General features: G+C 37.9%; 1 protein-coding gene across 1 annotated transcript in view; it reads right to left on the bottom strand.

Moving 5' to 3' along the window:
• TRHDE (thyrotropin releasing hormone degrading enzyme) overlaps nucleotides 1–15,711 on the bottom strand; it is a 310,867-nt gene that overhangs the window by 11,325 nt on the left and 283,831 nt on the right. The window contains exons 16-17 of the mRNA XM_005305099.5: nucleotides 4,438–4,605; nucleotides 3,716–3,856 (exon numbers count right to left, since the gene is read on the bottom strand). Coding sequence (XP_005305156.2) covers nucleotides 3,716–3,856; nucleotides 4,438–4,605 — 309 coding nt within the window. The remainder of the gene's footprint in view (nucleotides 1–3,715; nucleotides 3,857–4,437; nucleotides 4,606–15,711) is intronic.

Raw genomic sequence — 15,711 nt, 5'->3', positions numbered from 1 at the left:
CTGAACTATGCTATTCCACATTCACTTATTTGGAAAACGGTTATTAAAACACCACTCATTCCACTGCTTGTCTGAAAGTTCTAGTGTACCCAATTTAAAAAAACCCAATCTACATCCGTTAGGCTAAAGATAAACCAAGGAAAAGGATGGCTCCTGGGTTTTTGCATTACACATGGAAGAATCTCTTTAAAATCTCTGTGATGTGAAGTTGCATTCTAAGAGTAGCCACGCAGTATTTTATCAGTACTTGCATCATTCAACATAGCTACAGTTATCTGATTAAAACTACAGTGAACTAGTCCTTAAAACACCACTTAATTTACCTACCTCCATCTGGACATAATTGTGTTTAAAAATAGAGAGCCCAAATCTGACCTCATATATGTGCACACGTTTGGGTTTATCTGAGGGCAGAATTGGGCTCACACATTTGCTTTCTCCAAACAGATTTGGAGAACCAACTCATACTTCAAATTGAAAATTGAAATAGCACAACCACAGGCTTCTTTTCTGTTTATATCAACCTTATACTAAAATTAATTACTCTTAACCTTGTAGGTAGTGAAAGCCAGAGAGTCTTTAAAAAAATGAAAGCTCTATTTAAATAAATGTAAAACCCCGAAAAAGAACTTGCTGTGTTGGAAAAGTTTCTATTTTTGAGGGGTAAGTTCCTTTGCTTATTACCTGGAACTTCTGTGTAAGGAACAGTGTTGCAGATATCAAAATTCCTACTCCCTGTTCACTAATAACTGAATTATTCATGGATATTTCAGCAAGCACATCTCTTTTTCCAAAGCTTCAGTCACGCTTATATACACAGACATCCAGATGCAAATGTTTAATATGGGAAGACATATGGACTTCATGATCTTTTAAGCATGTTTAGGCTTTCAAACAAAGCACTCTATTGTTACCTTCGCAACTCAGCCCCATAATTGATTGTTTGGAAAACTGGAAGCACCTCTTGATGGGGCCTTTTGACAAGGTTACTAGTCCACTTAACAGAAGTGACCTCATGAAAAGAGTGCAGAGATTTTATTTTTCAAGCAGTCTGCACTGTTTCCACAGTGTAAACAAGTAGTAAAATTTATTTTTTCCTTGAAAACTAAGCCTTGTGAATTACTTCACTGTTTACTGTGGAAAAGAACCTCCTCTTTCAACTACTGAGCTTGACAAACTGTCACAGAAAACAGTAATGGCATTACAGAACCAGCAAACAAGTGTTTCTGCCTCGCAGAAGCAGTTCATCTAGGAATGATGGGAGTCTTCTCCTGCTCCTTTATTTACAGGGCCTGATTTTCTAATAGCTTGCGACTTTTCTAGCTATTTCACCTGTGCAAAGTGGGTGTATAATACTACTGGGTTTGTGTAGTAGTATTTCTCGCCTACTTTGGACAGATGCAAATGAAATCAGAGGGCAGAGAAGAATCAGGCCCATAGTAAGGAATATAGGGATTGCTATTTTCAGACGTTGGATAAAATTTTCAAAATTGTCTAAGGATCCTGCGTCCCATTTTCTAAAGTGAATTGGGAATTTACGGGCATAACCCCCTTTAATTTGTAGTGAGACTTAGGTTAGGTTCCTCAATACCTACATCACTTTTGAAAATAGGATTTAAGCACTTTTGACAATTTTGCTCATTGTTTGAGGGGTGTGACAAATATACTTTAAAATGTCATGAAAGAATAATATTTTGGTGCTGTTGTTTCATCCAAATGACACACAGTATTGCATAGTCATAGAAAATTAGTTTTAGCATTATTTAATTGTCCGTGGATACCTCATATTACTGTATCAAACTGCTAAGTATTTCATAATAAATTCAATGGGAAATACCATAGAGATGATCAAAATATTTAATAAAATGACATATCTAGTAATGACAAAATAAACATTGTGAAAAAGGATATCTTGGGATAGTATGTGGCCTTGATTAAATGTCTGCAATGAAATGTTGCACAACTGATTGTGCAACTGAACTCACATTTCTAAAAGGTCCTAGTATCACAAAAATTTAAGATCACTGTCATACATTCCTCAGTCAGTGTCAGATCTTGGGTGTTTCACTGCATAATTTTTTATGATGCTTTAAGCGACCTTTCATGGAAGGTTTTAATTGCCTGTTACAAAATTTATATCCATGATATGTTGGAGTCATTTCAGTCTATCAGGATTATGCAATAAGAGCTCTATGTATTACTCGAGTGAATCTACCCCGAACTAGCCTGCCACACTCTGTCCATGTGCACCATGCTGACATACATTAAACAGTTCACTTAAATGCTTTCATCTGGTCCTGTTTCAAAGAGGACTAGATCAAAGTGCATTAATGAACTGTTAATTCATGTCAGCAGGGTCCACATGGATAGTCTGAGTGTGCCAGGATAGTACAAGGTAGATTCATGCCCCAACTTGCCGCAAACTCAATGTTTGTGTAGACAAGTCCTAATTTGTATTTAGGGACCAGCACAGTATTGAGTAGCCCCAAGACTGGCGTAGTACAAAGCTGGCCCTGAGTCAAGAACAGGGCCCTTTGTCATTTCCCCATCAAAAGGGAGATAATGAAGTTCCCAACTGCACAGGTGCATTGTGAGGCTAAGTTCCTTACTGCTTGTAAGGCACAAGGATACCATGGTGGTGGGTCCCATAGGAAAAAATTGGCTTGGGGGACTTTGTTTTAAAAAGTTTGCTCCTGGACTAAAACTTCCAAAACCAAATTTCTGCTCAACGCCAATTTTCCTAGCTGAACTGAACTCCCATAAAATCTGCTAGCCCCCAAAATCCTAACCGAAGCATCATGGACAGCAAACATAAGGCCAAATTCTACACTCTTTGAGAAAGATTCACTAATATGGTGTTTCTGACAAATCCTCCTATCGCTATGGTGGTGGTTATGGTGGTTTTGACTGTCCATGGAGCAGACATGAGGTGTGGGCTCTCTTAACCTGGTTATGTCCAGTTATCTGCAGTGCTGGTCTTGAAGACATCCAAAAAGAACCAAGAATATCTCCAATTAGTTCCCTACCTGCATCTAAATTAAAATTCCCCTCAGGTGAGTTTTAAGAACATGGATGGGGATTCTGAGTAATTTTGTAAGAGTCCAAATTATATTACACAGGGAAACAGTTGCAGCTATGGGGCACAGCACACCACAGAGAGTGGCTTTCCAAAGGTTGCCCCCTCCCGCTTGGTCAGGTATACCTTCATCCAAAAGGCTGGCCCTTCAAACGAGTGAAGATTGTGTGTAAAGTTACCATAAAGTTGGAGGGACAGTGAAAGATGTCCGATTGTACTCAGCACCCCTCCATTCCATAAAAATTGGGGCATTTCAAAAAGATTCTCTCCACTGTCCTGCTCCCATGTTCTAAAGCAGATTTTTCAATCAGATTTAACTCAGGCAAAACTCCCACTGGGAGGTTTTTTGTCTAAGTAAGAACAGGGCTGTTGGATTTGACATACAGCACATATAATCAAAAAGACAATACAGTAATGGACAAATATATAGATGATATACATAGATAGATACATCTATGAATAGCTTTATGTCTATATAAAATATATTTTATACACACATCTTTGCATTAGATAGATAGATAGATTGATAGACAGAGCTATATATGAACAGAAAGAGAGTGGATTAGACATAGAAATGGGTAGTTAAAATATCTAGAGAGATATAGAAAATAAGACACTACAAATAACTATTATCTTTACCTGGCATTTAGTATTTTCCATTTTTCTCTGAAAAACTTCCAAGCAAGATCCCTGCCATGTGGATTTCGAGCTACGTGGATTATGACATCAATTGCATCTTGATCCAGGACAACTTCTGAATTGAGAGACAGGTTCAGAAGCCTTTAGGAGTGAGTCGAGGGGAAAAAAAAACTGTTTAGTTTTTGCCAATAAGATCCTTAAAGCTCGTCATCTAACAATGAAACAGCAAAGACCAGAAATTGCTAAAAGATTTATTTAAATTGCCAGGAGAGCTCTGATTTTTATTTGTGAGATTCCAAAGATCACACATACTTCTGAATAAAAAAAAAAGCCTTCAGTCCTGCAACTGGATTGTGAGTTCTCTAGAAGTAGGAAGATATTTAAGCATAATTGCAGGTGGAATATTTTCAATGAAAGCTGAGATCATGTGAAATGCTCTTGACTGCATGTATCTTTATGAACTCTACACTGAGACCATGTTGATCAAAAAGTTGGCTAAGTGAACCTGGCCCTATCTATGGTTTAGAAGTGAAATCATGAAAAATTCATGCATTTGCAAGGGTCTCAGTACAAAACTATGTGACATTCTAACTAGAAAATGATTCTGTGCTCTAAAAACAGGCTCTCTCATTTACAGATAAATGCTGAGATGGGGAAGCAATATCATTACTGCAACAGTTATCAATGACAAAGAATCAGAAACCATAAATAGATACTTCCACCTGTTTAACAAGTTTCTATCATCACTGCAAGTTAAGGCTTCTAACAATATTTTCTTCTCAGATACTGCTGTGGTAGAATGGAATTTCATCCAAATGAACTCCCATACATCTTCATCCATCAGTGAAACTCCTGTACAGTAAACGACGTCTCTGACGTTTAGTGGGATTCTAAAAAAGCAACCCATAGAGCATTGCATTATTAAGGAGATTCAGAGTAATGAAAAGGGATATAGGACATTACTACTTTAATTTCTGTAAAAGTCCAAAAAAGTATAACAATTACTAACTTTTGGTGAATTACACTTATCTTCAGAGTTTTGCCTTCACTGACACTTCAAAAATCATATATTGAATTGGTAAAATTTCTGGTAGCGTAGCATAGCATATGCCTGGAATTCCTTTCCTCCACCCATCCATCACAACTCTATAGGTGTGTAAAGGTATAGTCTTATAGCTTCCTAACTCGCAAATGTACCATATAAGTACAAAGGCACATATATTAGCCTTCTAACTCAGCACACAGATTCATGCATAACAAAGCCAGACGGGACCACTGTGATCATCCAGACAGTTCTCCTGTGTATAACAGGCTGTAGAACTTCCCTGAATTCATTCCTGTTTGAATTAAAGCAGATCTTTTAGACAAACATCCAAGATTTATTTAAAAATTGCCAGTGATACAGAATCTATAACAGCTCTTGGTAAGTTGTTCCAATGGTTAGTTGCCTTCACTGTTAAAAAATTGTGCTTTACTGCTGGTCTGAATTTGTCTAGCTTCAACTTCCAGGCACCAGATCTGATACCTTTGTCTGCTAGATTGAAGAGACCATCATTAAGCATTTTTGCCCCATGTAAGTGTTTACAGACTGTGATCAAGTCACCCCTTAAGCTTCTCTTTGTTAAGCTAAGTAGAGTAAGCTCCTTCAGTCTATCACTATAAGGCATATTTTCCAGTCCTTTAATCATTCTTGTGGCTCTTCTCTGAACGCTCTCTAATTTACCAACATCCTTTTTGAATTGTACAGACCAGAACTGGACACAGTATTCCAGCAGCTGTCGCACCAGTGCCAAATACAGCAATAAGATAACCTCTCTATACCTCAACTCCAGGTCCACGTGTTTATGCATCCAAGGATTGTATTAGCCCTTTTGGCCATAGCATTGCATTGAGAGCTCATGTTCAGCTGGTTGTCCACCACAATCTCCAAATCTTTCTCAGACTCACTGCTTCCTAGGATAGAGTCCTCCACCCTGTAAGTATGGCCAAAGTTCTTTGTTTCTAGATGTATACATTTATATTTAGTCATATTAAATTGCATATTGTTTGCTTGCGCCCAGCTTAACAAATGATCCAGATCGCTCTGTGCAACTGACCCCTGTTCTCTTTAGTATTTACCTCTCTCCCAATTTTTGTGTCATCTGCAAATTTATCACTGATGATTTTATGTTTTCCTCCAGGTCATTACTAAAAATGTTAAATAGTGCAGAACCAAAAACTGATCCCTATGGGACCTCATTAGAAACATACTCATTTGATGGTGATTGCCCATTTACAATTACATTTTGAGACCTATCAGTTAGCCAGCTTTTAATCCATTTAATGTATGCCCTGTCAATTTTATATTATCTAGGTTTTTTAAATCAAAATGTACCCAGATGCCTTGCAGAAGTCTAAGTATATTAAATCAACACTATTACCGGTATCATCCCAATTTATGATCTCATTAAAAAAATGTATCAAAATAGTTTGACAGCATCTTTTTTTCTATACACCCATATTGACTGGCATTAATTATATTACCCTCTTTTAATTCTTTATTAATCAAATCCCATATCAACAGCTCCATCATCTTGCCTTGGATGGAAGTCAGATTGACAGGCCTATAATTACCCAGGTCATCCCATTTACCCTTTTTAAATGTCAGCTCTTTTAAAACTCTCGGACACAAGTTATCCAGACCTGCTGATTTTAAAATGTCAAACTTTAGTAGCTGCTGTTTTACATTCTCCTGAGTGTAGAACAGAAAGAGAGGATTACCATATGATATAACGTTATCTTTTCCCCCCAAATACAGTAGAATTTTTTTTATAGAACACTTCTGTCTTTTTTGCATTATTGATAATTCTACCTTTTCAATCTAGTACTGGACTGATACCATTGTCAGGATTCTTTTTGTTTCTAATATACTTAAAAATTCCTTCGTATTGTCTTTAACTCTGCTGGCCATAGAGTTCTCCTTGTGTCCCTCTGCTTCCCTTATCAATTTCCATAATTCTTAGTAATGAACATAAATCAGAAGCTATCAACGTCCCCTTTTTTCCATTTAATATTTTTTTTTATTTCTTATAGCTGCTTTCACTTCCTCGCTAAACTGGGCTGGCTTTTTAATCTAATATAGCCTTCTTCCTCGATTTTGACTTTTTGGGCAGCTAGTAAAGTGTTCTTACACAATTCCCAATTATCATTCATATTTTTCTGATTAAATTCTTCCTACCAGCTGATTTGGCTCATAATTGTTTTCACGTTTGTGAAACTGGTCCTTTTAAAGCACCAAGCAGGGCTTAAATTTAGCCAGAGCAGAGGTCCAGTGAATGTTTTCAAACCCACAGAAGCCCTGGCATCTCCTGCAAGGCAGGAACTCCGGCACCTGCGGCCGGGCTAAAGCCCCAAGAGCCCTGGCGTCTGCTGCAGGGTTAAAGCCCTGAGCCCCAGCACCTACCACGGAACTGAAGCCTCGAGCCCCGGCGCCAGCCACGGGGATGAAGCCACGAGCCTCGGCGTCTCTCCCCCGTGGGTCAAAAGCCCGGAGCCCTGGTGCCTCTTCCCCCACAGTCTGGGCTGAAGTCCTGAGCCCCAGCACTGCTCACCCCCCATGGAGCTAAAGCCCTGAGACCCCTGCCCCAAAGCTGAAGCCTGGAGCCCCAGGTCTGTGGGGCTCCGGGAAATAATCTCTGAGAATTTAAGCCCTGGTACCAAGTATATATTTCATTGGGTTGGGCTTTATTCTCTGTGCACATTATAAATATGATCAAAGTCATGATCGCTTGTATCCACGTTATCATTATTTTTTAGTTCAGTTCCTCTTTATCTGTCAAGACGAGGTCTAATGTAGAATTTCCCCATGTTGGATGCAATACTTTTTGAGTTAGGAAATTGTCATCTATAATTAGAAATTCTAAAGACGTTTTAGTACTTGCAGCATGAGACCTCCAGCATATGTTACTCCAATTGAAATCCCCTATGATCACACAATTTCCCCCCCTACACATTATATATAGGTGCATAAGGAGCCAGTCATCATGTTCCCTAGTGTGATTTGGTGGTCTGTTGCAGACACCATGTAATAACCATCTTGTGCTTTATCTATTAAGACACTGATCCATAAACATTCAAGATCATTTTCTTCTGTTATGGTGCTATGTAGCTAAGCAGCTGATGGTGTGATGTCATCTGAATAAATATTGCCTTATAGTGATATTGCTGGGAGAAAAGTAAATACATGGAGACTCACCTAACTGATCAGCATGCCAACGGGTAAATCAGCTATGCAATAAAGTCAGTCAGTTGACGGACAGCTCAGATAATTTAATCTCAGACCATCATTTACTGAAGCAGTCTCTCAGGGCCAAATTCACAACCTGGCACAGCAGGTACAATGGTACCAATAACATACATTAGCAACTGAGTTTGGCTCTCAGACTCTACTATCCTCTTTCTCATTTCTGATGCATGTTATCAGGTGTAACACTTTCCACTGAAAAATATTTTCACTGATAAAAATAGAAACTTCTCAGAGAAATGTATGTCTGCTTTGCTGAATATTTCCTTCCTTATTATTACAATTTTTACCAAAAATCTAATGCTTCCAGTTACTATTGCTGGGCTAAAATGTCTGGGGTGCAGCATACTGCAATAGCCATTTAGAAATTTGAAAAAAGACTGTCATTATGGATACTGTCTAACGAATATCTGAGTTGCAGTATCATGATACTGAAAGACTGAGTGAAATTTTCTTTGTAAATTTTATTATAGCTTACACTACTGCAAAAGTTACAGTGAAGGTCACATCGAGACACGTTCATTAAAAGCCCATTTTTTTCCATCTACTCAGAACCTTCAGAATTTTTTTTTGTGGGCTGAAGCTTTCTATTCTTAGCCTCAACTCAATGGTGAGTTTTATTGTAATATTTCAACAAAATCCCTTTGGTCATGTTTCAGTCATTGGGAAGTGAAGATAATATGCCTTTTCAACATTTTAATGCTTCTATTGCTCATCGGTACATCAAGAGAAGTAGGAAAAAAAGCCTCCAAACCATATATTGGCCACTGAGACAAGGCAAAGGCATTGTAACTCTAAACGGTTAAGAGAGGTCCCAGCAGAATTATGTCTTAGCCTATAATAGTTCCCCTATATGGTTACAGAACCATGTTGTCTTATCCACATTACCAACAAACCACTGTGTGAGAACCCAGCCATCCCTAACCACGACAGATAACCTCACATTCGCATGGTTATACTTACAGCACAGGCAAGTCCTATCTGTCTAATTGAAACAGACACAGCACAAACCTCCAAACAAAAAAAAAAAAATCTAATTTGGAGTCTCTTGCTGGTGTTGCTGCCTTCCTTCACCCATTACTTTTTAACCATTCTGTAACTCTCCTAACATTGGTGGAGCTCAGCCTGTGCCCAGCCTACACAAGTGATTCCTTGGTTGCTAATACCGGTGGAGATGCATCAATACTAGACTAGGAGTAGGAAAACTGACTAGAATTCTTAGTGTAGACAAGGCCTATGTTATCAGAAGCTGTCTCCAGACAAATTTTCTAACTGTAAAGATAGTTAAATACTGGAATAGGCTTTCAAGGGAGGTTACGGAATCTCTGTCATTGCAGGTTTCTAACAACAGATTGGACAAACACCTGCCAGGGATGGTCTATGTATACTTGCCTCTGCTTCAATATGGAGGGCTGGACTAGATGACCTCTGAAGGTCTCCTCCAGCTCTACATTTCTATGATTCTGATTCTTAAATAGTAGCAGTAAAGGTGTGAACTTCTCACTTCTACCAGCCCTTTCACTTCAATGAGTTTTAAACGTTATTCTCCAAGCCTTGTTCATCTCAGGGAGGTGTGAATTTAGGGTGAGATTTTTCAAAAGCACTTAACTGAGGGCAGGTCTTCACTACGGGGGGGGGGGTTGATTTTAGATACGCAAATTCAGCTACGCAAATAGCGTAGCTGAATTCGACCTATCGGAGCCGACTTACCCCGCTGTGAGGACGGCGGCAAAATCGACCTCCGCGGCTCCCTGTCGACGGCGCTTACTCCCACCTCCGCTGGTGGAGTAAGAGCGTCGATTCAGGGATCAACTGTCGCATCACGACGAGACGCGATAATTCGATCCCCGAGAGATCGATTTCTACCCGCCGATTCAGGCGGGTAGTGTAGACCTAGCCTGAGATAGAAGCACAAGTTCTATTGAATTTGAATGGGAGCTGTCCAAATTGAGACGTTTCAAACACTAACAGGTACAGGCAGTTTATATCTCTCTTTTATTCATTTCTTTTTCAATAAGCACCCGCAGAAGGAAATTAAATCTAAAAAACTCTATTAATGCTACATTAAGTTTACATATGTAAACACAAGAAATCAGGGAATACTAAAATGTGCTGATTTACATTAGCGGAGGATTTGTCTCAATGTTTTCTAAATCAAATTAACTTAACTATATTGCAACTATATCGATATTTCTGATTATTAGATGCATTAGCACACATACGTACATAGCATATAGACACATTGTATGCAATGCGGACAGTTTACTCTGAGAGTATTCATTTTTTATTCCCTGATTATATTTGTATGCATGTTTAAATGCTGTCTAACTTCAATGTTGCGTTATTTTTCATCAATTTTGGATTTAATACATTGACAACGAGAAGAATGTATGTTTAATGAAAATCGGATGAGGATATTATCATGACATTTGGAGCGGACAACTGATATCCTCAGTGAATGTAACAAAATTAACTAACCAGAGTCAGGTTTCACTGTACTGGCAGAAGTATTTTATGTCTTGACTCAGATATTGTATCATGTTTAAAAGAGAGAGTAGCTCTTATTGGACTGTCCCAACAGAACTGTTTTCTTTGGCTTACTACAAGATACACAACTTGTCAACAAAAGCACCAAGGAACTAAAAGGTATCTGCAAAGAAGTAATTCTTTGCAGGTTGATTGTCCCATTAATCAGAGTGGCACACATTGCACATTGGAGAGATTACCACTCAGTGTTTGGATACAATCAGTAGCATTGCTGAAATGAACACCGTGGCAGCTAGGGGGATGTCTGACCTCAGAATGATAGTGAGGACAGAGTTCCTTGCTTCTGAGGCTTCCATCATCTTTCACAAGTTACAGCACAGCTCATCAGACTCAACAGACTTTCCTGGCTACCTCATCTTTTTTGTTTTATGTGACAAGAGTAGTGATCTGAGCATCAGCACAGGCAGTAACCAGAAGATCATTTGTATCCTGTGTGGAGGAAGGGGAATTTGGACATGGATGGTATTGATCACATGTCAATAGCCTGAACACCACTATGTATTTTGTAAATGAAACTCTTTTGACACCAAATCTGTAAAGGCACATTTGCAGCACCACAGCAGATCTATTCAATATCATACAGCCAACAGCTCTAGGGAAGTTTTTAGATCTCCTTGTATAAGCTAAGTCATTAGGACAAAATGAAATTAAAAAAACCCACACACACTGTTTTTTAAAGCCTGAGCTTCAATAACTGTAACACCTATGGCTATGAAAAGCTACAAATTACTCCTATGAGAGGCCTGTAATCAGGATTATAGACATGGGGTTCCTTTCTGTGGAAATGAAAATTGTTTATGAAAATGTGAATATCCCCAAAGTCATTTCTCTTTAACTATTGCCTCAACAGTAAACTTTCTAATTGAATTTTCTCCATTTCTGAGGATTCTTGCTCCCTCTTCCCTCCAGTTATTATGGGCCTGTATTTCATCGTTATCTAAACATGTGAAAATCTCTCAGGTCTAGATTTTGTAGTTGTACAGCTCCATGGAAAATGTGCTTTTAAAATTACAGTCCCATAGCACCAGTTCAGCATGCAGACTGTTGGCCTACTGGATTAATTGAACTGAACAGGTAAAATTAACTATTGTTTCAGTATTATTGAGCTAGTAACACTGAAGAACATATTCTCTTGTATTAAATCTCTTCTGGGCTATGTAGGCTGCTGTCATTTTAAAAGTGATAATATAATGGACACTTCAGAGGGATGATCAAAATTAATTTTTGAAAGCATCATTCTGAATGCTGATATGATGAATTTAATCTTATTTGTCTTGCTCAACAGATATGATGGTGAGGATAAGATATTAGGCCAGCAAAGCTCATGTTTAAAATTTAAACATTTGGAAAATATGTTAAAAATTAAACAATTAGAAGAAAATTAATTAAAATCCTGCTGTGCCTTTACAGGAAATCTTTTTTTTACGATACTGACTAGTAAAGCTTTACAATGAATTAAGAATAATCTTCTAAGTTAAAATTAATTGGTATGTACTTGCTCCTATTTAAACAATGTTCTAAGAATTGGAAATACTCTTATAAAATCAGACCATAATTATTTATCTTCTAGGCAAATTGTGTTCTAATTTCTTAAAATGTGACTGCATGCAGTTTAGTCAGTTCTTTGATTAAGTGACAAATTTCATTACCATTTAGGCTAATATTTGACAAAGGAAATTAATCAGAAGCTCCATTCTTTATTTTTTTACAGTTTACCTTTAACGGAAACTTATTTTCCTTGATGACTATATTTATAGCATTGTTTATTAGGTTACAAAGCTCAGATAATATTAAAAGAATGGCACCCATGGAATAATGTATTAGCACTGCATATACTAAAACATAAAACAAATGATGCCACATTAGTAACAGTACATTGTTATGTGTCTTTTCTAAGAAGATAAACACAATTTTTGCCTCTCTTCTTTACTTATTTTTATTACGGTAGCCTAACTCAAACCTGGGAATCATTGTGCTAGGTATTATACATACACACAGGAGGAGAAGGTCCCTTCTTCCAAAGTGTTTACAATTGGAATGGACACAACAGACAAAAGGTGAAATTTTGGACATAATGAGGTCAGTGGGAAAACTCCTACTGATTTTAGTAGGGCCAGGATTTCACTGAAAGGGTGGTAGAAGGGAAGTCTGATTATCCCCATTTGACACATGGGAAACTGAGGCACGGAGCGATTAAGGGACTTGCATAAGGTCACACTGGATGTCTAAGGCAGAGCCAGGAACTGAACCCAGATCACATGAGGTTCAGTCCAATGCCTTAACCACAAGATCATCTATCCTCTATCCAATAACTTTTTCTAGCTACACCCAGTGCCAGTTATGCAACATCATTTTTTAATGTCTGAATGGCAAGCTATACATTAACTTGTGCAGCCCATCTCTGCTGTAGATTTTTGTTGTTTTGTCCTTTGTTGGCATTTTTTCTACCCCAAAAATGGCCCTTCCTTTCAAATTGTTTTTCTTTATTGTGGTTGGTATTTTGGTTGTTGAACAAACAAACAAACAAACAAAATAAATCGATCAAAGCTCTAAAGTTTTCAAATTAATTTGTTTGGGATGTTGTTTACTTAAAATCAGTAGAAGGGGCAGGAGATTTTTCTGTGATCGCCTAGAAAACTGAGGAAGCAAAGCTGTTACTTGGAGGAAGTGCCCAATAAACAACACATTTTCTATTTACTTGTAACAAGATGCAATCCTTTCTTCTATTAGACATACTCCCTAGATCCTCTTTCACAACACCATATCCACTATTTCCTTGATTAACTCATGCACTCAGCAGTCTTTTCTTCCTCCTTAAACAGTTTTATTGACTTGACTGTAAGATTCCACTCAAATGTTCTTACAACCTATCAATTAGTTAAATTACTTCAGCAACATTGGCTGCCACCATCTGGCTGTACTCTAATAACATTGCAAAATATAATGTATCTCTACATCTGTATCCCCACAGATACAGATCTTCAACAATGAATTTTCAAAGTCATTAAAATTTACAGAAGTTGATAACACAGAAGAAAGGATCTAGGGTTGTTTGTTTGTGTTATGTTTTACATTCTATATACATATATGTATGAAAAAATAGTATTTTCTCTGTATTCTCACAGGTCCCATAAGTCTAATGACTTCCGAAAATTAAGTGATGAACATCAAAACTTTGTACACAAGTAACGTGTCTTCTAGATACCTCACACAAATCATTAACCTTTTAGGCCACACATCCACAAACACGCATGCTCCCGATTAAAGTTAAGCACAGGTATAAGTGTTTGCAAGATCAGGGCCTTAGTGCACAGATGTGAAATGAAGTGACAAAACAATGCATCTCAAAGCAGCAGACAGAGGAAGAAAGAGAAGAAAAAGAAGGAAAACGGTTACTTTTGGTATATGTATTTGATTATCTGTCATTTGGCCCAGATCTCATTAGAATGTATATCAAATAATGACTAAGAAGTCTCTGTTATCTACCATTGACCTGAGCCTACAAACATGTTGCAACTGTTGTTGCAGTTCAATGTATTTTTATGGTGGTATTTCCAAAGTAGTTAAAGGTTGATCCAGTAAAGAGGTGAAATAAATTAGGCAGCCAGATTAGTGTGAATCAATTGTCTCTTGAAGAGTAAATACAAATTGTTCTTACTGACTATGACAATCTAGTATTCTCAAATTAGGGCTCTTGGGTACTATTGTGTTTGTGCAAATTATATGACCGATGACATTCTTACTTCATTACTTGCACCTTTCTTATGACTGATATAGAGAAAATTAACATCATTAACATTGCACTCAGATATAGGAGTATTTTACAGGGAACCCTGTGAAATAACAAATGTGGAAACTACTGGACAAGCCCCAAGCTGAATGGATACATTTAAAAACATCTCTTACAAGATAATTAGATCTCAGGATGCTACATTCTAAAGTGTTAGCTTCAATTTCTAGCTCCCATATTTTCCTCTTTAGTCTGTGGTGTAAAGGAGAAGCAAGATGTGCAAAAATGGGTGCTAATGACCTGAAACTCATGAGAGGGATGGGAATGGCTGTTTCATAGCATACCTTCTCTCAGAGGGTCTATGGAAACACCTCTGTACTGATGATAAGTCAAAGCCAGAACTCTATGGGTTTTCAGTCAGACCAACGTTAACTTCCTTCTGTTCCCTGCAAAGGTGGTTTGTTGTATAGACACAGAAGGAACCTTAATGTCAAGATGACTTTTGTGGGAAATATGACCTGAGGATAGAGAGGAATATGAAGGCCAGGGTGCAGAATGCATGGACAATCCATGTTTTGCAAGGTTTCTCGAACATTCTTTTTCTACTTACTCAAAGTGGCAATCCTTCTACTGTCAGGGAAGCCTGTGGGGCCAACACCATGACGTGAACTTGTGGAGACTGCAAAGTATTTTTTCTCTTTTACAGATTTTGTTTCCATGGGAGGGAAGCCTGGAATAAGGTATTTAAGTATGTTGGCTCACAGCCATTCCTGAACCCTTCAAAATTATATTTATGATTAATTTGTTTGTACTTTATGGCTATGAAATCTATCAGGAATCCTGTGGTTAAAAACCAGGACAGATGTGCATGCAGGGTCTCCTGGCAGTCCCTACTTATTCTTCCCCACGAAGTTGGAACAGTGCCCTCTGGAAAAGTTCAGTGACCGTTGTGTTATGGAAAAGATGCTGGACAATATTCTATTTTGACAGGATCAGTTCACTGTATCATTGTAAATATCATCTACTTTGCTGGATCACACTGGATCACATCTTCTGACCCAAGAGAGCTACAAAAAGTATACTCAGAATAGAACAAAGTAAAAAAGTTGAATATTGTATATCAGCTGGGCTAAACTACAAGACAACACCCATGTCAATAACCAGTTGATTAAAGGTTACCAGATCAGAATAATGTCGCTAACCTTAGAGGTAAATCTTAGTCAAAAGAGAGTCTGTTTCACAGATGCAAGGCCAAGAGATGCCAAATCTATAAGAGGTTTCAAGCTTTCTTCTTTAACTATCAGAATGCAGCCCTAAACTTACCCAGTTTGAGTCCTGTGAAAATTGGATAACGAAAAATATTGGACACCACCAGCTGCTGCCACTGGACATAGCTTCAGACCAATATCCTAAGTAGTTGAGAATGATCAAAGTACT

This window comes from Chrysemys picta, chromosome 1, assembly GCF_011386835.1.
Source record: "Chrysemys picta bellii isolate R12L10 chromosome 1, ASM1138683v2, whole genome shotgun sequence".
Classification (NCBI taxonomy): Eukaryota; Metazoa; Chordata; order Testudines; family Emydidae; genus Chrysemys; species Chrysemys picta.
This window is presented reverse-complemented; position numbering and strand designations above follow the sequence as displayed.